Source organism: Panulirus ornatus, chromosome 54 (genome assembly GCF_036320965.1).
Source record: "Panulirus ornatus isolate Po-2019 chromosome 54, ASM3632096v1, whole genome shotgun sequence".
NCBI classification, from domain to species: Eukaryota; Metazoa; Arthropoda; class Malacostraca; order Decapoda; family Palinuridae; genus Panulirus; species Panulirus ornatus.
Window position 1 is genome coordinate 4965730 of NC_092277.1, and position 20275 is coordinate 4986004.

At 39.5% G+C, this 20275-nt stretch overlaps 1 protein-coding gene across 7 annotated transcripts in view; it reads right to left on the reverse strand.

Annotated features, from left to right (window-relative positions):
* Positions 1-20275, reverse strand: part of LOC139765362 (uncharacterized) — a 574294-nt gene that overhangs the window by 267425 nt on the left and 286594 nt on the right. For 3 of the 7 annotated variants that reach the window (XR_011716650.1, XM_071692742.1, XM_071692743.1), the window contains exon 3: positions 15426-15484. The exons of 1 other annotated variant lie outside the window; for it this stretch is intronic. Coding sequence is in view for 3 of the 6 variants with exons in the window: in XM_071692742.1 (XP_071548843.1) it covers positions 15426-15484 (59 nt within the window). In the remaining 3 variants the exon portion in view is untranslated. Of the gene's footprint in view, positions 1-7894; positions 8051-8169; positions 8345-15425; positions 15485-20275 lie in introns of all 7 variants that reach the window. 3 more of the 7 variants (XM_071692741.1, XR_011716649.1, XR_011716648.1) reach the window with 3 other exon arrangements.

Here is a 20275-nt window from a genome sequence, read left to right on the forward strand (position 1 = left end):
CCCAATTGACTTGACCTCTAACCCTACTGTACCTAATAACCTTGCTCTTATTAACATTTACTCTCAACTTTCTTCTTTCACACACTTTACCAAACTCAGTCACCAGCTTCTGCAGTTTCTCACATGAATCAGCCACCAGTGCTGTATCATCAGCGAACAACAACTGACTCACTTCCCAAGCTCTCTCATCCACAACAGACTTCATACTTGCCTCTCTTTCCAAAACTCTTGCATTCACCTCCCTAACAACCCCATCCATAAACAAATTAAACAACCATGGAGACATCACACACCCCTGCCGCAAACCTACATTCACTGAGAACCAATCACTTTCCTCTCTTCCTACACGTACACATGCCTACATCCTCGATAAAAACTTTTCACTGCTTCTAACAACTTGCCTCCCACACCATATATTCTTAATACCTTCCACAGAGCATCTCTATCAACTCTATCATATGCCTTCTCCAGATCCATAAATGCTACGTACAAATCCATTTGCTTTTCTAAGTATTTCTCACATACATTCTTCAAAGCAAACACCTGATCCACACATCCTCTACCACTTCTGAAACCACACTGCTCTTCCCCAATCTGATGCTCTGTACATGCCTTCACCCTCTCAATCAATATCCTCCCATATAATTTACCAGGAATACTCAACAAACTTATACCTCTGTAATTTGAGCACTCACTCTTATCCCCTTTGCCTTTGTACAATGGCACTATGCACGCATTCTGCCAATCCTCAGGCACCTCACCATGAGTCATACATACATTAAATAACCTTCCCAACCAGTCAACAATACAGTCACCCCCTTTTTAAATACTTTTTTTTTTTTTTTGCCGCTGTCTCCCGCGTTTGCGAGGTAGCGCAAGGAAACAGACGAAAGAAATGGCCCAACCCACCCCCATACACAATGTATATACATACACGTCCACACACGCAAATATACATACCTATACATCTCAATGTACACATATATATACACACACAGACACATACATATATACCCATGCACACAATTCACACTGTCTGCCTTTATTCATTCCCATCGCCACCTCGCCACACATGGAATACCAACCCCCTCCCCCCTCATGTGTGCGAGGTAGCACAAGGAAAAGACAACAAAGGCCCCATTTGTTCACTTTCTATTTCTAGAATTATTTCACCCATTCTTATATTATTCAACTTATCCCTGGTTTTAGAAGGAGGTAAATAAAGTGCATAAGACAAGGGAACAAATGTTGGTTTGGGGCAGGTGTGTGTGATATCTCCATAGTTGTTTAATTTGTTTATAGATGGGGTTGTTAGAGAGGTGAATGCAAGAGTTTTGGAAAGAGGGGCAAGTATGAAGTCTGTTGTGGATGAGAGAGCTTGGGACATGAGTCAGTTGTTGTTCGCTGATGATACAGCGCTGGTGGCTGATTCATGTAAGAAACTGCAGAAGCTGGTGACTGAGTTTGGTAAAGTGTGTGAAAGAAGAAAGTTAAGGAGTAAATGTGAATAAGAGCAAGGTTATTAGGTACAGTAGGGTTGAGGGTCAAGTCAATTGGGAGGTAAGTTTGAATGGAGAAAAACTGGAGGAAGTAAAGTGTTTTAGATATCTGGGAGTGGATCTGGCAGCGGATGGAACCATGGAAGCAGAAGAGAATCATAGGGTGGGGGAGGGGGCGAAAATTCTGGGAGCCTTGAAGAATGTTTGGAAGTCGAGAGCATTATCTCGGAAAGCAAAAATGGGTATGTTTGAAGGAATAGTGGTTCCAACAATGTTGTATGGTTGCGAGGCGTAGGCTATAGATAGAGTTGTGCGCAGGAGGGTGGATGTGCTGGAAATGAGATGTTTGAGGACAATATGTGGTGTGAGGTGGTTTGATTGAGTAAGTAATGTAAGGGTAAGAGAGATGTGTGGAAATAAAAAGAGTGTGGTTGAGAGAGCAGAAAAGGGTGTTTTGAAATGGTTTGGTCACATGGAGAGAATGAGTGAGGAAAGATTGACCAAGAGGATATATGTGTCAGAGGTGGAGGGAATGAGGAGAAGTGGGAGACCAAATTGGAGGTGGAAATATGGAGTGAAAAAGATTTTGAGTGATCAGGCCCTGAACATGCAGGAGGGTGAAAGGCGTGCAAGGAATAGAGTGAATTGGAACGATGTGGTATACCGGGGTCGACGTGCTGTCAATGGATTGAACCAAGGCATGTGAAGCGTCTGGGGTAAACCATGGAAAGTTGTGTGGGGCCTGGATGTTGAAAGGGAGCTGTGGTTTCGGTGCATTATTACATGACAGCTAGAGACTGAGTGTGAACGCATGGGGCCTTTGTTGTCTTTTCCTAGCGCTACCTTGCACACATGAGGGGGGAGGGGGTTGTTATTCCATGTGTGGCGAGGTGGCGATGGGAACAAATAAAGGCTGACAGTATGAATTATGTACATGTGTATATATGTATATGTCTGTGTGTGTACATATATATATGTACATTGAGATGTATAGGTATGTATATTTGCGTGTGTGTACGTGTATGTATATACATGTGTATGTGGGCGGGTTGGGCCTTTCTTTCGTCTGTTTCCTTGCAATACCTCGCTAACGCGGGAGACAGCGACAAAGCAAAATAAATAAATATATGTTTGTGTGTATATATATACGTATATGTTGAGATGTATAGGTATGTATATGTGCGTGTGTGGATGTGTATGTATATACATGTGTATGTGGGTGGGTTGGGCCATTCCTTCGTCTGTTTCCTTGTGCTACCTCGCTAACGCAGGAGACAGCGACAAAGTATAATAATGAATAAATACCCTGCTTTTCATAGCACCAACAATTTCAAGTTATCTACCGAGGTAAAATATAAAAGTGACTCATTGAAAACAATTTCATATATTTTAAATATCATCCCTTAACTGATTCTTTACCATCAGATGGATAAAAAAGTGTAATCCTTAAAATCACAAAGAATAAAAAAGTAATGTCATTAGTTCACAAATTAAGCTTCTAGCTTCTGTGCTATTTTGAGCTAATGTACCCCACAATACAGTTTCTCTGATCTTCATGCATGCTCCTCCCCAATTTCCATTTCTTAAGCCAATTGACCACAACACTTCTCATGGTCCAAAACTGAGCTCTGAATCGCTCCCATATAAACCAATTATTCAGTACAATATCCAGGGTCTGTTTAAATGTTACAAACACTAACTAATAATATCCCTAGTGATGGGAGAGAAAGAATACTTCCATCGCATTCCTCATGTGTCGTAGAAGGCGACTAAAGTGGATGGTGGTGGGGGGCTAGAAACCCTCCCCTCCTTCTATTTTAACTTTCTAAAAGGGGAAAAAGAAGGAGTCATGCGAGGAGTGCTCATCCTCCTCGAAGGTTCAGATTGGGGTGTCTAAATGTGTGTGGATGTAACCAAGAGGAGAAACACAATTCATACTTGCTGCCTTTATTTATTCCCGTCGCCACCCCACCACACATGAAATGACAACCCCCCTCCCCCCACATGCGCACGAGGCAGCGCTAGGAAAAGACAACAAAGGCCACATTCGTTCACACTCAGTCTCTAGCTGTCATGTATACTGCACAGAAACCACAGCTCCCTTTCCACATCCAGGCCCCACAAGAACATGGTTTACCCCAGATGCTTCACATGTATATAAATGTTGAAATGTTTAGGTATATATATGTGCGTGTGTGGATGTGTATGTATATATATGTGTATGTGGGTGGGTTGGGCTATTCTCTCTTCTCTTTTCTTACGCTACCTCGCTGACACAGGAGACAGCGACAAAGTATAATAAAAAAAAAAATAACCAATAAAGAATAATTCAAAATAAAAAAATTAAGAAGCAGCATTTTGCATCAATCCCTGGTGGCTTTTCACAAAATGATGGATAAATTACTTGTGAAATATGTAAATAGTTAGGCTTAATGACCACCATACGGGTTCACCATGACTGGGCTAGGCTTGCGTTACTTCTTTAACTCAATGATTGTTGCATCCCACCTAACCAACCGTTATTCAATGTCTTCACCAACCAGTATTGAGCTACATGCCACCTATGTCCATTTTATCTTGCATTCACCAACCCATATTGAGTTACATGCCACCTACATCCATTTTATCTTGCATTCACCAACCAATATTGAGTTACATGCCACCTACATCCATTTTATGAGCCTCCTCGAAGGCTCAGATTGGGGTGTCTAAATGTGTATGGATGTAACCAAGATGAGAAAAAAGAAGAGATAGGTAGTATGTTTGAGGAAAGGATCCTAGATGTTTTGGCTTTGAGTGAAACAAAGCTCAAGGGTAAAGGGGAAGAGGGGTTTGGGAAAGTCTTTGGAGTAAAGTCAGGGGTTAGTGAGAGGACAAGAGCAAGGGAAGGAGTAGCACTACTCCTGAAACAGGAGTTGTGGGAGTATGTGATAGAGTGTAAGAAAGTAAACTCTAGATTGATATGGGTAAAACTGAAAGTGGATGGAGAGAGGTGGGTGATTATTGGTGCATATGGACCTGGGCATGAGAAGAAAGATCATGAGAGGCAAGTGTTTTGGGAGCATCTGAGTGAGTGTGTTAGTAGTTTTAATGCACGAAACCAGGAAATAGTGATAGGTGATTTGTATGCAAAGGTGAGTAATATGGCATTTGAGGGAATAATTGGTGTACATGGGGTGTTCAGTGTTGCAAATAGAAATGGTGAAGAGCTTGTAGATTTATGTGCTGAAAAAGGACTGGTGATTGGGAATACCTGGTTTAAAAAGACAGATATACATAAGTATACGTATGTAAGTAGGAGAGATGGCCAGAGAGCGTTATTCAATTACGTGCTAATTGATAGGTGCATGAAAGAGAGACTTTTCGATGTTAATGTGCTGAGAGGTGCAACTGGAGGGATGTCTGATCATTATCTTGTGGAGGTGAATGTGAAGATATGTAGAGGTTTTCAGAAAAGAAGAAAGAATGTTGGGGTGAAGAGAGTGGTGAGAGTGAGCTTGGGAGGGAGACTTGTGTGAGAAAGTACCAGGAGAGACTGAGTACAAAATGGAAAAAGGTGAGAACAAAGGACGTAAGGGGAGTGGGGGAGGAATGGGATGTATTTAAGGAAGCAGTGATGGCTTGTATAAAAGATGCATGTGGCTGAGAAGCGTGGGAGGTAGGCAGATTAGAAAGGGTAGTAAGTGGTGGGATGAAGAAGTAAGGTTATTAGTGAAAGAGAAGAGAGAGGCATTTGGACAATGTTTACGGGGAAATAATGCAAATGAGTGGGAGATGTATAAAAGAAAGAGGCAGGAGGTCAAGAGAAAGGTGCAAGAGGTGAAAAAGAGGGCAAATGAGAGTTGGGGTGAGAGAGTATCATTAAATTTTAGGAAGAATAAAAAATGTTTGGGAAGGAGGTAAATAAAGTGCATAAGACAAGGGAACAAATGGGAACATCAGTGAAGGGGGCAAATGGGGAGGTGATAAGAAGTAGTGGTGATGTGAGAAGGAGGTGGAGTGAATATTTTGAAGGTTTGTTGAATGTGTTTGATGATAGAGTGGCAGATACAGGGTGCTTTGGTCGAGGTGGTATGCAAAGTGAGAGGGTTAGGGAGAATGATTTGGTAAACAGAGAAGAGGTAGTAAAAGCTTTACAGAAGATGAAAGCCGGCAAGGCAGCGGGTTTGGATGGTATTGCAGTGGAATTTATTAAAAAAAGGGGTGACTGTATTGTTGACTGGTTGATAAGGTTATTTAATGTATGTATGACTCATGGTAAGGTGCCTGAGGATTGGCGGAATCCTTGCATAGTGCCACTATACAAAGTCAAAGGGGATAAAAGTTAGTGCTCGAACTACAGAGGTATACGTCTGTTGAGCATTCCTGGGAAATTATATGGGAGGGTATTGATTGAGAGGGTGAAAGCATGTACAGGGCATCAGACTGGGAAGAGCAGTGTGGTTTCAGAAGTGGTAGAGGATGTGTGGATCAGGTGTTCGCTTTGAAAAATGTATGTGAGAAATAATTAGAAAAGCAAATGGATTTGTATGTAGCATTTATGGATCTGGAGAAGGCATATGATAGAGTTGATAGAGATGCTCTGTGGAAGGTATTAAGAATATATGGTGTGGGAGGAAAGTTGTTAGAAGTAGTGAAAAGTTTTTATTTAGGATCTAAGGCTAGTGTACGAATAGGAATGTTGGTTTGCGGCAGGGGTGCATGGTCTCCATGGTTGTTTAATTTGTTTATGGATGGGGTTGTTAGAGTGGTGAATGCAAGAGTTTTGTAAAGAGGGGCAAGTATGCAGTCTGTTGTAGATGAGAGAGCTTGGGAAGTGAGTCAGTTGTTGTTCGCTGATGATACAAATGCTGTTGGCTGATTCGGGTGAGAAACTGCAGAAACTGGTGACTGAGTTTGGTAAAGCATGTGAAAGAAGAAAGCTTAGAGTAAATGTTAATAAGAGCAAGGTTATTAGGTACAGTAGGGTTGAGGGACAAGTCAAATGGGAGGTAAGTTCAAATGGAGAAAAACTGGGAGGAAGTGAAGTGTTTTAGATACCTGGGAGTGGATTTGGCAGCGGATGGAACCATGGAAGTAGAAGTGAGTCATACAGTTGGGGAGGGGAAGACAGTTCTGGGAGTGTTGAAAAATGTGTGGAAGTCGAGAACATTATCTTGGAAGGCAAAGATGGCTTTGTTTGAAGGAATAGTGGTTCCAACAATGTTAAATGGATGCGAGGCATGGGCTATATATAGAGATGTGCGGAGGAGGGTGGATGTGCTGGAAATGAGATGTTTGAGGTCAATATGTGGTGTGAGGTGGTTTGACTGAGTAAGTAATGAAAGGGTAGGAGAGATGTGTGGTAATAAAAAGAGTGTGGTTGAGAGAGCAGAAGACGGTGTTTTGAAGTGGTTTGGTCACATGGAGAGAATGAGTGAGGAAAGATTGACTAAAAGGATATACGTGTCAGAGGTGGAGGGAATGAGAAGTGGGAGACCATATTGGAGGTGAAAAGATGGCGTGAAAAAGATTTTGAGTGATCGGGGCCTGAACATGCAGGAGGGTGAAAGGCGTGCAAGGAATCGAGTGAAGTGGAACAATGTGGTATACTGGGGTGCACGTGCTGTCAATGGATTGAACCAGGGAATGTGAAGCGTTTGGGGTAAACCATGGAAAGTTTTGTGGGGCCTGGATGTGGAAAGGGAGCTGTGGTTTCAGTGCATTATACATGACAGCTAGAGACTGAGTGTGAACGAATGTGGCCTTTGTTGTCTTTTCCTAGCACTACCTCGTGCACATGCGGGGGGAGGGAATTGTAATTTCATGTGTGGCAGAGTGGCGACGGAATGAATAAGTGCAGACAGTCTGAATTATGTATATGTGTATATATGTATATGTCTGTGTGTGTATATATATGTATATGTTGAGATGTATAGGTATGTATATGTGCATGTGAGGACGTGTATGTGGGTGGGCTGGACCATCCTTTCGTCTGTTTCCTTGTGCTACCTCGCTAACGTGGGGAGACAGCGACAAAGTATAATAAATAAAACCAACCAATATTGAGCTACATACCACCTACATTCATTTTATGTTGCATTCAACCAATATTGAGTTACTTGCCACCTACATCCATTTTATCTTGCATTCACTAACCAATATTGAGCTACATGCCACCTGCATCCATTTTATCTTGCATTCACCAAGCAATATTGAGTTACATGCCACCTACATCCATTTTAATTTGCATTCAGCAAGCATTATTAAGCTACATCCTTTATATTTTGTCTAAGGTAACGCTCATGCCTTTTCAATATTACACTCCCCTTATTAATGCATTTTCCCCAATCAATAGCTTAAATTCATATCTTTGACCATAACTTTATTATCAGAAACTACTACTCAACCATTACCTTGTTCACTAGACTTCCTTGGAAAGGGATAAGGTCGCTGGTGTCATTAAATATACGAGTAGTGTAGAGGGTATCCACTGGGTGAAGGTTTTCTCATGCAATGGCGTCTACCCTGGCGGCTGGCTGAGTCCACCTGGCGTGGGCATCCCACCATACCTATACATGTGTCATCTCATGTATTATTTCATGATGATTACTGCAGACGTTATTAGGTAAGAATATAATGGTTTATTTCAACATGAAAACACTAGAGGGCAAACGAGAGTGATACCAACATTGGTGATAAGCTTGTAGGCATGACAGATGAGCGTGATGGCATATCTGATGCTGAAGGACTTCCAACATTTTCTGCACAGTCATCTGGTCATCATTTGTAGCCGTCACCAGCTTGGCAAATGCCCTCCTTGAATAGTGGTCCTTGAAAATAGATATCATTCCCTGGTCCATTGGCTGGAATACAGATGCAGTGTGAGGAGGAAGTACTTTTTCAGTTTGACATGAACTTTTCCAGCAAGATAATCACAAAAACTTTGCCTGTTTTCCATCCCCTGGATTACAGTAATAATAGAGGCAAAAATATGTAGACTTGAGTCGTGCGCCCTATCTAAAACATACAAGTATCAAGCCCTAACCTGATCTTAAGCTCTTTTCTAATTAATTGTTGCTATTATGACCCCAATTATGTTATTCCCCAACTATGTATTTTCATTGGAATGGCTGCTTGAATTCAATGGCCTGTTCTTTATTTATTTGTATATGTAATCAAGTATATTCCTGTACGTCCATGGGGAAAATGAAACACAATAAGTTCCCAAGTGCACTTTCGTGTAATAATCACATCATCAGGGAAGACGCAAGAGAGAAATATAACAGTCAGTTGATATACAACAAAGAGACATAGCTAGGATGCCATTTGGTAAAAATGCGCTTGTCCAAAAGACAGACAACGAGCATATCATAAACTTATTATTTTACAAATTTTATCAACAATAAAGTTATCCAATTTATACAGACCATTACTAATATTAAGATTATAATTTTTTGTGTATTTAATAATAGCAGATTCAGTGATATTTCTCTTGGTAATAGAGTTAATAACTGAGATGGCATTACTCCAGTCAATACAATGATCATAGTTTTTAACATGATTAAACAAGGCATTTGATTCTTGTCCCGTTCTTATACCATATTTATGTTGCTTAAGTCTAACAGAAAGATCCTTACCAGTCTGACCAACATAAAATTTATCACAGTTTCCACAAGGCACTTTATAGCTGCATCTAGGAGCCGGCAAGGCAGCAGGTTTGGATGGTATTGCAGTGGAATTTATTAAAAAAGGGGGTGACTGTATTGTTGACTGGTTGGTAAGGTTATTTAATGTATGTATGACTCATGGTGAGGTGCCTGAGGATTGGCGGAATGCGTGCATAGTGCCATTGTACAAAGGCAAAGGGGATAAGAGTGAGTGCTCAAATTACAGAGGTATAAGTTTGTTGAGTATTCCTGGTAAATTATATGGGAGGATATTGATTGAAAGGGTGAAGGCATGTACAGAGCATCAGATTGGGGAAGAGCAGTGTGGTTTCAGAAGTGGTAGAGGATGTGTGGATCAGGTGTTTGCTTTGAAGAATGTATGTGAGAAATACTTAGAAAAGCAAATGGATTTGTATGTAGCATTTATGGATCTGGAGAAGGCATATGATAGAGTTGATAGAGATGCTCTTTGGAAGGTATTAAGAATATATGGTGTGGGAGGCAAGTTGTTAGAAGCAGTGAAAAGTTTTTATTGAGGATGTAAGGCATGTGTACATGTAGGAAGAGAGGAAAGTGATTGGTTCTCAGTGAATGTAGGTTTGCGACAGGGGTGTGTGATGTCTCCATGGTTGTTTAATTTGTTTATGGATGGGGTAAACCATGGAAAGCTGTGTAGGTATGTATATTTGCGTGTGTGGACGTATGTATATACATGTGTATGGGGATGGGTTGGGCCATTTCTTTCGTCTGTTTCCTTGCGCTACCTCGCAAACGCGGGAGACAGCGGAAAAAAAAAAAAAAAAAAAAGAGGAGCATTTTCTGGTATATTCCTGATTAAGATATTCTTTATAGTATTATTGTTGCTGAAGGCAACATTTACATCAAAGGATTTAAGCAACATGGGAAGTGAAGTAAAATTATAATTAAAAGGGAGAACTAAAACATTCTTGGTGTCAATGGGAGGCTTGGGCTCAACTCTATAAAATTATTTCTTTCCTAACTTTTGGGATTTATCTATGAAAGATCTAGGGTACTTTAACTTAGATCCAATAGAATATATTTTCTCAAACTGATCATCAATATACTCTGGACTGCAAATACGTAATGCCCTAAGGAAAAATCATGATAATTTAACTCTGTCATGTTGAGATGAGTAATAATGGATATATGAGCATACAATGGAAGATTTTCTGTATATGCTAAACTTAAACTTGTTTCCTTGCCTATGGATCATGCCATCTAAAAATTGTAGCATACCATTATTTTCATTTTCTAAAGTAAATTTGATGGGAGGTACTAAATTGTTAAGTAAGGGGAGAAATATTTGTAAATTTTCATTTGTTGACCAAACACAAAGAACATCATCTACATACCTAAACGAAATTGCATTAGAAGGTAAGATATCCTTTAGTAATTTTGCTTCAAAAATGCCATATAAAGATTACTTAGTACAGGTGAAAGAGGGTTACCCATTGCCATACCAAATTTTTGAGCATAATAATCTCCATTGAACGGAAATACACAGTCTTTTATACACAATTTTATCAGTTCACTGAAAACAGACTTTGAAACAGGTAAATGAATATCATCCAAGACATCAACTAAATATTCTAAAACGTCATCATCTGGAACTTTTGTGAAAAGTGAGGAAACATCACAGCTAACAAGTTCAAAATCAAAATTAACATTGATAATGTTAAGCTTGTTCACTAAATCTACATATTAGAATTTGATATCTTACCCACTAAAGGGCTTAATAAAGAAACTAACCATTTTGACAGTTTATATGTGATGGAGCCTACTGAACTCACTATAGGTCTTGCGGGAAAATTCTGTTTATGTGTTTTGATAAGTCCATACATATATGGCAATGAAGGGGACAAAGATGACAAACTTTTGGTAAGAGAACCATTACCTTTCAACAACAAGTTCTTTCTTTATTGAAATGGGAATCAACTGCTTCTAAGGGATTTTTACTGAGTTTAGAACATGTTGTGTCATCATTTAAAAGATCACTCATTTTAGATAAATAGTTACTTTTGTCTAAAATCACAACAGTGTTAGCCTTATCTGCTTTAGTAATATGTATATTCTTGTCTTTTTTTAAGGTGTTAATAGCTCTTATAAATCTTTTAGGGCAATTGGGTTCCACTGGTTTTGACAAACTGGCATACACTAAACCCTTACAGATATTCAACTAATGATGAAATTAATATCTGTAGAAGTATGTGTATGTGTGTAAACACCTAATTACCTATTTATCATTCCCATTCTCTACTACAAGGGGAGGGAGTTTTAACACTTGTGGGGCCCATCTATTGAACATTTTCTACTATCATATAATTTGTTAAATATGTGAATGCTGTTGGCATTAAACATTCCCTCAGTTCATTTTATTCCATTCATCTACCAATCCTATACAATAATAATACTTCTTTACATCTTTTGTAACAGGTTTCCTGCTTAATTCTATATCATGTCCTCTGGTTGCTTTATCCATATATCTCTCAAAGAACTCTTTTTTTATTGTGAACATGACATGGGCAAATAACATGCCCTAATGCAGGCCATCTTGAGTGGAAGATAATGAAGTTACTGAAGAAGTAGAAATTAATTAGGGCTTTACAAGTGTTTGTTCTTAAAGGAACAAATGTTATATAAAGAAACCAGGGACAAAACATTAAGCCAAGCAAATAATTTGTTTAAAAAGTACACAGTTTGAAAATGGCAGATGAAAGGAATAAAATCTATCTAAGGAGCAATTAAAAGGTGTGATACAAAGCATTCTTCTATTTTGTTTGTATTAGCATGAAATGTTGTCACTAATGTTGGTTGGGGACAGCCCACTGTCCTTAAGTAAAAAAAAGCTTTAAAACATCTTACTTTACCTCTAGAATAATACTTTTCCTTGGTTTATTTTTACCAAAGGTATAGCTATCAACTGATGGGCATCTTCCCACCATATTAAGTTCTAAGGACTTCATCAGGTTCTAATAATCTTGTTTTGAGGTGAGATAAAACAGATACACAGAATGAAGAATAGGTGAAACCAACAATAGTAGTATGATGCCATGGAGAAATAACAATTGTCTAATACTAAGAGCAACAAATTAGTCAGTAGCCATCATATTAACATGCATATCTAAAATTCTTTTGACATGTTCTCAAGTTTCAGGTAAATGTTGCTTAAGTCATCAACTTATAACCAAAACCACTTGTATTGGAGTGACTTGTAATGGAGCCTTTCTGTATGAAATCTTTTATTACTGTTTCATATAATAATTGAGTAAACCTACATAAAATAAGAAAACTGAAATTTCCACATGTCCTTTATGAAAATTTAGAAAAACTTTTAAGAACCTAATAAGATTTCTTGGCAAGGATAATCTAGCTCAGACATCAGCAGATACTCTTACATTCATTTCAGCTTCAAATGAACTTCCTGGGGGAAAAAAATGGAGCAAGTATTTTACCTATAATTGTTGGTCCTCTACAGACAATATCTAGAAATGTCAGAATTCAATGACGAGGCAAGGCATGCTAATACATATGTGCATAATCAATGATTAGACATGTATATGCCAACTGTGAGCACACCATCTAGCTTTAGTCACCTCTAAAGCAAATGGTGTCAGTTAGTCAGGCATTAATCATTACTGAGCAGCTGATCTTCCATGGGCAAACCACAACAAACAGCCTGCTAACTCTACCCTACAAACCATCCTGTGTAATGTATTACACGAGTGTAAAATATTACACAGGATACAGAGTCATATGTTAATAAACACTTACTAATTGTGCCTATAAAGCTACCACTGAGATTTCTTGACAAATTTAATTTTTAGTTCTCCCTGTATGTTGTAAATACAAGTTTTCTCTTTTAATCCTACAGCCTAACTTACCAAATCAATTTGAAAAAGCAATGTAAAAAAAAAGAAATGGTGAAACAACTATTTTTTCTATCACAGAAAAATCTGTTCATGCCAGGCAGAGTGCACAAACTAAAACCATGTGAGGGCTCACTACCTTACAACGGTGGATTTTATCTCCTTATAGCTAACAAGCACAGGTTCAGTGACACTTTGGGGGTCCTCAGCAAGGATCTTAAAAGTGCAACTTTTGATCCTTTCTGGGACAAGAAAAACCAGGGGGGCAGTTTGCATGATGGCTGACAAGAATCACAAAACCTTCAGCAGTACTGTTACATAAACTATAACCCTGCAGTTTACCCAAATACAAATTAAACCATACCGATAATCAGAAAGTGAAATATATCCAATAAGGGTCATATAAATGATGTTAAGAGTTTACTTAATGAAAGTGCAGTATAACCTAAAAAGTGAGGACGTGATCTATGGTTAGGGAATGACAGTACTGGGATGCAGGTATACTTAAGTAGTAAATTGTATGTTGGGACAAGTTTTTATTTCAAACACAAGCCGATTCTAAAATCAGGAGGGTTTCTACTTGAAATTGTGATTCAGTTTATTTCATACTGATCAGTATTTTGTCTTAAATCTAACTGCCTCTCCCCACCTTAGTAAGCTAGAATCAAGAACAAACAAAGGAACAATGGCCCCATTTGCAAACATCCATTCTCTAGCTGTCATGTCTGATGTATTAAAACTACACAGACCAATCCTTAGTTCACCTCGACCACTTCAAAGGCCCTAGTTAAGCCCACAGATGGCATGCTGCTCCCCAATATACCAATATATCCAGTTCACTCTATCCCACACAATCCTTCCACCCTTCTGAATGTTCAAGCCCCCTTCACTACATCCTTCCATCTCCTAGCTTCCCCCTCCCCTTCCTCCATCCAATTCTGACTCATGGATCCTCTTATTCTATCTTTCTTTGCTTATTCTTTCCATATTTCCAAACCAGTTCAGCATACCCTGATCAGCTCTCTGAGACTGTGTTTAGTCCCACATCTCTTTCTTATAATCATTCTTGACACAATCAACCCACCTCACACAACACAGTTCTCATACTTTATTAACAAGACCATCCTCTTCCTTTCTTTTTCAGGAAAGGCCTGGGGTTCACAACCATACAACACTGTTGGAAATGTAATACTATTAAACATATCCACCTTCAACCTGACAAACACTGACCTCCCCTTTCCCATACTCCTTAATGCATCCAGGACCTTGGCACCCTCTCCCAGCCCATAACTCGCTTCATTTCTCATGGTTTCATCCACTGCTATGACCACTCTTAAGGTACCTAAATCACTCCACTCTCTTGGTCTTTTCCAATCATGCTTAAGCTCAAACCATCCTCTCTCATCCTCAGATTAACCCTTATTATCTCACATTCATTTACATTTACTCTCAAAAACTCTTCCAAACGTCATCAGCTTTTGAAGCTTCTCTGAAGCTTTAAACCTTCATAACATCTTTCCTTATATCCTTGAACCTCGTCCTTGGATTCCCCCTTTTCATAGTTCCCTCCACTTCATGCAGCCTTTCCTCACTCATCCTCTCCACAAGTCCAAACCGTTCAGCACAGCCTCTTTAGCTCTCTCATGCATACTCCTCATACAACCACACTTCTCTCTTACCCTATCATTTCTTCATCAAACCTTCTCACAACACATACTGTCCACAAACATTTCAGTTCCATTACATCCACCCTTTTCATGTCTCCATCCAGGTGATATGAGAATAAAATTCTGATTGACCTATTTCCATGGAGAGAGGAGTAAGTAATGATACAATATCACAAATTCAAGAAGTTCTTTCATCTTTAACAGCTTGTTTATAAAAACTGAGGCATCTTAGACATCTGCAACATTTCTGAGCAATTCTTTTTAAATAACTGCCTTTTCTGCACTTCATGACAAAACTTCTCATATGTACACACCCAGTCTATTGATGTCATGAGCATGATATATATCAAAATAATATACTGAGTTATAATAGAATGAAAATTAAAGAAATTAAGTAATAATTCATTTCAACTGTCAAATTAGGATTTCTTTAATATGGATGAAACCTTTAAACAGATGCATCAAAAAATGGATATGATGTGTGAGAATGCAACCTTACATAATCAGATAAACAATGTTTGTATCACCATCAAGGCTTCTTCCTTCTCCACAGCCATGAGGTCAACTATGTATTATACTTTGTTGGTGTCTCACGTGTTAGTCATCACGCCAGCTACACAATGACTACTACATCAAAACCATTTTCTCCTTAACAGTCAAGCATATCAAAAGCTACAGCATAAGGATGTATCCATATCTTGAGTGATAACAAACATTCTGCACCTTAAGCAAAGCCCAATGAGCACCTTTCTCAGTGGGATCAGTTGAAACACTTGTTTGATCTGCAACAAAGGAAGTAGCCATGATGATCCTCCCACCTTCTCAAGCAACACACCCTCATGAGAATTAACATTGCATATTTATACAATAATATATGTACTTGATAAGATGTAATTTACAATACCTGACCTTTTTTATAATCAATTATTTTATGGTAATTATTGTGAAAAAATCCTCATCCAGACGTTATTTGATAAGAATATAATTATTTATCTAGACATTAACTGATAATTGATGTCAACAATAAAATTTTCGGAAAAAATATAAAAATTTTAAAATAATAAAGCTATCTAATTTGGATAGCTTTATTGATATTAGAATTCGTTAATAAATCATCTATTTATGCCAACAATAAGTTTGTGGTACGTTCGTTGTCTGTCTGGCATATTTACATATATGACGTCATAGCTGTGTGTCTTTGTTTATACCAATCAGCTGATGTATACTTGGTTGTTTAATTTGTTTATGGATGGGGTTGTTAGGGAGGTAAATGCAAGAGTTTTGGAAAGAGGGGCAAGTATGAAGTCTGTTGGGGATGAGAGAGCTTGGGAAGTGAGTCAGTTGTTGTTCGCTGATGATACAGCGCTGGTGGCTGATTCATGTGAGAAACTGCAGAAGCTGGTGACTGAGTTTGGTAAAGTGTGTGGAAGAAGAAAGTTAAGAGTAAATGTGAATAAGAGCTAGGTTATTAGGTACAGTAGGGTTGAGGGTCAAGTCAATTGGGAGGTAAGTTTGAATGGAGAAAAACTGGAGGAAGTGAAGTGTTTTAGATATCTGGGAGTGGATCTGGCAGCGGATGGAACCATGGAAGCGGAAGTGGATCATAGGGTGGGGGAGGGGGCGAAAATTCTGGGAGCCTTGAAGAATGTGTGGAAGTCGAGAACATTATCTCGGAAAGCAAAAATGGGTATGTTTGAAGGAATAGTGGTTCCAACAATGTTGTATGGTTGCGAGGCGTGGGCTATGGATAGAGTTGTGCGCAGGAGGATGGATGTGCTGGAAATGAGATGTTTGAGGACAATGTGTGGTGTGAGGTGGTTTGATCGAGTAAGTAACGTAAGGGTAAGAGAGATGTGTGGAAATTAAAAGAGCGTGGTTGAGAGCGCAGAAGATGGTATTTTGAAATGGTTTGGGCACATGGAGAGGATGAGTGAGGAAAGATTGACCAAGAGGATATATGTGTCGGAGGTGGAGGGAACGAGGAGAAGTGGGAGACCAAATTGGAGGTGGAAAGATGGAGTGAAAAAGATTTTGTGTGATCGGGGCCTGAACATGCAGGAGGGTGAAAGGAGGGCAAGGAATAGAGTGAATTGGAGCGATGTGGTATACCGGGGTTGACGTGCTGTCAGTGGATTGAATCAGGGCATGTGAAGTGTCTGGGGTAAACCATGGAAAGCTGTGTAGGTATGTATATTTGCGTGTGTGGACATGTATATGCATGTGTATGGGGGTGGGTAGGGCCATTGCTTTCGTCTGTTTCCTTGCGCTACCTCGCAAACGCGGGAGACAGCGAAAAAAAAAAATATATATATATATATATTTCTTTTTCTTTCTTTCAAACTATTCGCCATTTCCCGCATTAGCGAGGTAGCGTTAAGAACAGAGGACTGGGCCTTTGAGGGAATACCCTCACCTGGCCCAATTCTCTGTTCCTTCTTTTGGAAAAAAAAAAAAAGAGAGGGGAGGATTTCCAGCCCCCCGCTCCCTCCCCTTTTAGTCGCCTTCTACGACACGCAGGGAATACGTGGGAAGTATTCTTAATCCCCTATCCCCAGGGATAATATATATATATATATATATATATATATATATATATATATATATATATATATATATATATATATATATATGTAAATAGATTATACATTTCCTTTTTCCATAGCCAGAGGTTGAACCAGTATGTGACATTCATTTTTCATTTTCATTTCAAGCTAGAAGTTTCAGTTTTCTAAATTGTTTCTTACATTTTTCATATGTATATATATATGTATGTGTGTGTGTGTGTGTGTGCGTGTGTATGTGTATATATATATATATATATATATATATATATATATATATATATATATATATATATATATATATATATATATATATATGTGTATTATCCCTGGGGATAGGGGTGAGGGAGTGCTTCCCACGCGTTCCTCGCGTGTCGTAGAAAGCGACTAGAGAGGACGGGAGCGGGGGGCCAGAAATCCTCCCCTCCTTGTACTTTTTTAACTTTCTAAAATGGGAAACAGAAGGAGTCACGCGGGGAGTGCTCATCCTCCTCGAAGGCTCAGATTGGGGTGCCTAAATGTGTGTGGATGTAACCAAGATGTGAAAAAAGGAGAGATAGGTAGTATGTTTGAGGAAAGGAGCCTGGATGTTTTGGCTCTGAGTGAAACGAAGCTCAAGGGTAAAGGAGAAGAGTGGTTTGGGAAGGTCTTGGGAGTAAAGTCAGGGGTTAGTGAGAAGACAAGAGCAAGGGAAGGAGTAGCAATACTCCTGAAACAGGAGTTGTGGGAGTATGTGATAGAATGTAAGAAAGTAAATTCTCGATTGATATGGGTAAAACTGAAAGTTGATGGAGAGAGATGGGTGATTATTGGTGCATATGCACCTGGGCATGAGAAGAAAGATCATGAGAGGCAAGTGTTTTGGGAGCAGCTGAATGAGTGTGTTAGTGGTTTTGATGCGCGAGACCGGGTTATAGTGATGGGTGATTTAAATGCAAAGGTGAGTAATGTGGCAGTTGAGGGAATAATTGGTATACATGGGGTGTTCAGTGTTGTAAATGGAAATGGTGAAGAACTTGTAGATTTATGTGCTGAAAAAGGACTGATGATTGGGAATACCTGGTTTAAAAAGCGAGATATACATAAGTATACTTATGTAAGTAGGAGAGATGGCCAGAGAGCGTTATTGGATTACGTGTTAATTGACAGGCGTGCGAAAGAGAGACTTTTGGATGTTAATGTGCTGAGAGGTGCAACTGGAGGGATGTCTGATCATTATCTTGTGGAGGGTAAGGTGAAGATTTGTATGGGTTTTCAGAAAAGAAGAGTGAATGTTGGGGTGAAGAGGGTGGTGAGAGTTAGTGAGCTTGGGAAGGAGACTTGTGTGAGGAAGTACCAGGGGAGGCTGAGTACAGAATGGAAAAAGGTGAGAACAATGGAAGTAAGGGGAGTGGGGGAGGAATGGGATGTATTTAGGGAATTAGTGATGGATTGCGCAAAAGATGCTTGTGGCATGAGAAGAGTGGGAGATGGGTTGATTAGAAAGGGTAGTGAGTGGTGGGATGAAGAAGTAAGAGTATTAGTGAAAGAGAAGAGAGAGGCATTTGGACGATTTTTGCAGGGAAAAAATGAAATTGAGTGGGAGATGTATAAAAGAAAGAGACAGGAGGTCAAGAGAAAGGTGCAAGAGGTGAAAAAAAGGGCAAATGAGAGTTGGGGTGAGAGAGTATCATTAAATTTTAGGGAGAATAAAAAGATGTTCTGGAAGGAGGTAAATAAAGTGCGTAAGACAAGGGAGCAAATGGGAACTTCAGTGAAGGGCGCAAATGGGGAGGTGATAACAAGTAGTGGTGATGTGAGAAGGAGATGGAGTTAGTATTTTGAAGGTTTGTTGAATGTGTTTGATGATAGAGTGGCAGATATAGGGTGTTTTGGTCGAGGTGGTGTGCAAAGTGAGAGGGTTAGGGAAAATGATTTGGTAAACAGAGAAGAGGTAGTAAAAGCTTTGCGGAAGATGAAAGCCGGCAAGGCAGTAGGTTTGGATGGTATTGCAGTGGAATTTATTAAAAAAGGGGGTGACTGTATTGTTGACTGGTTGGTAAGGTTATTTAATGTATGTATGACTCATGGTGAGGTGCCTGAGGATTGGCGGAATGCGTGCATAGTGCCATTGTACAAAGGCAAAGGGGATAAGAGTGAGTGCTCAAATTACAGAGGTATAAGTTTGTTGAGTATTCCTGGTAAATTATATGGGAGGGTATTGATTGAGAGGGTGAAGGCATGTACAGAGCATCAGATTGGGGAAGAGCAGTGTGGTTTCAGAAGTGGTAGAGGATGTGTGGATCAGGTGTTTGCTTTGAAGAATGTATGTGAGAAATACTTAGAAAAGCGAATGGATTTGTATGTAGCATTTATGGATCTGGAGAAGGCATATGATAGAGTTGATAGAGATGCTCTGTGGAAGGTATTAAGAATATATGGTGTGGGAGGCAAGTTGTTAGAAGCAGTGAAAAGTTTTTATCGAGGATGTAAGGCATGTGTACGTGTAGGAAGAGAGGAAAGTGATTGGTTCTCAGTGAATGTAGGTTTGCGGCAGGGGTGTGTGATGTCTCCATGGTTGTTTAATTTGTTTATGGATGGGGTTGTTAGGGAGGTGAATGCAAGAGTTTTGGAAAGAGGGGCAAGTATGATGTCTGTTGGGGATGAGAGAGCTTGGGAAGTGAGTCAGTTGTTGTTCGCTGATGATACAGCGCTGGTGGCTGATTCATGTGAGAAACTGCAGAAGCTGGTGACTGAGTTTGGTAAAGTGTGTGAAAGAAGAAAGTTAAGAGTAAATGTGAATAAGAGCAAGGTTATTAGGTACAGTAGGATTGAGGGTCAAGTCAATTGGGAGGTGAGTTTGAATGGAGAAAAACTGGAGGAAGTAAAGTGTTTTAGATATCTGGGAGTGGATCTGGCAGCGGCTGGAACCATGGAAGCGGAAGTGGATCATAGGGTGGGGGAGGGGGCGAAAATTCTGGGAGCCTTGAAGAATGTGTGGAAGTCGAGAACATTATCTCGGAAAGCAAAAAT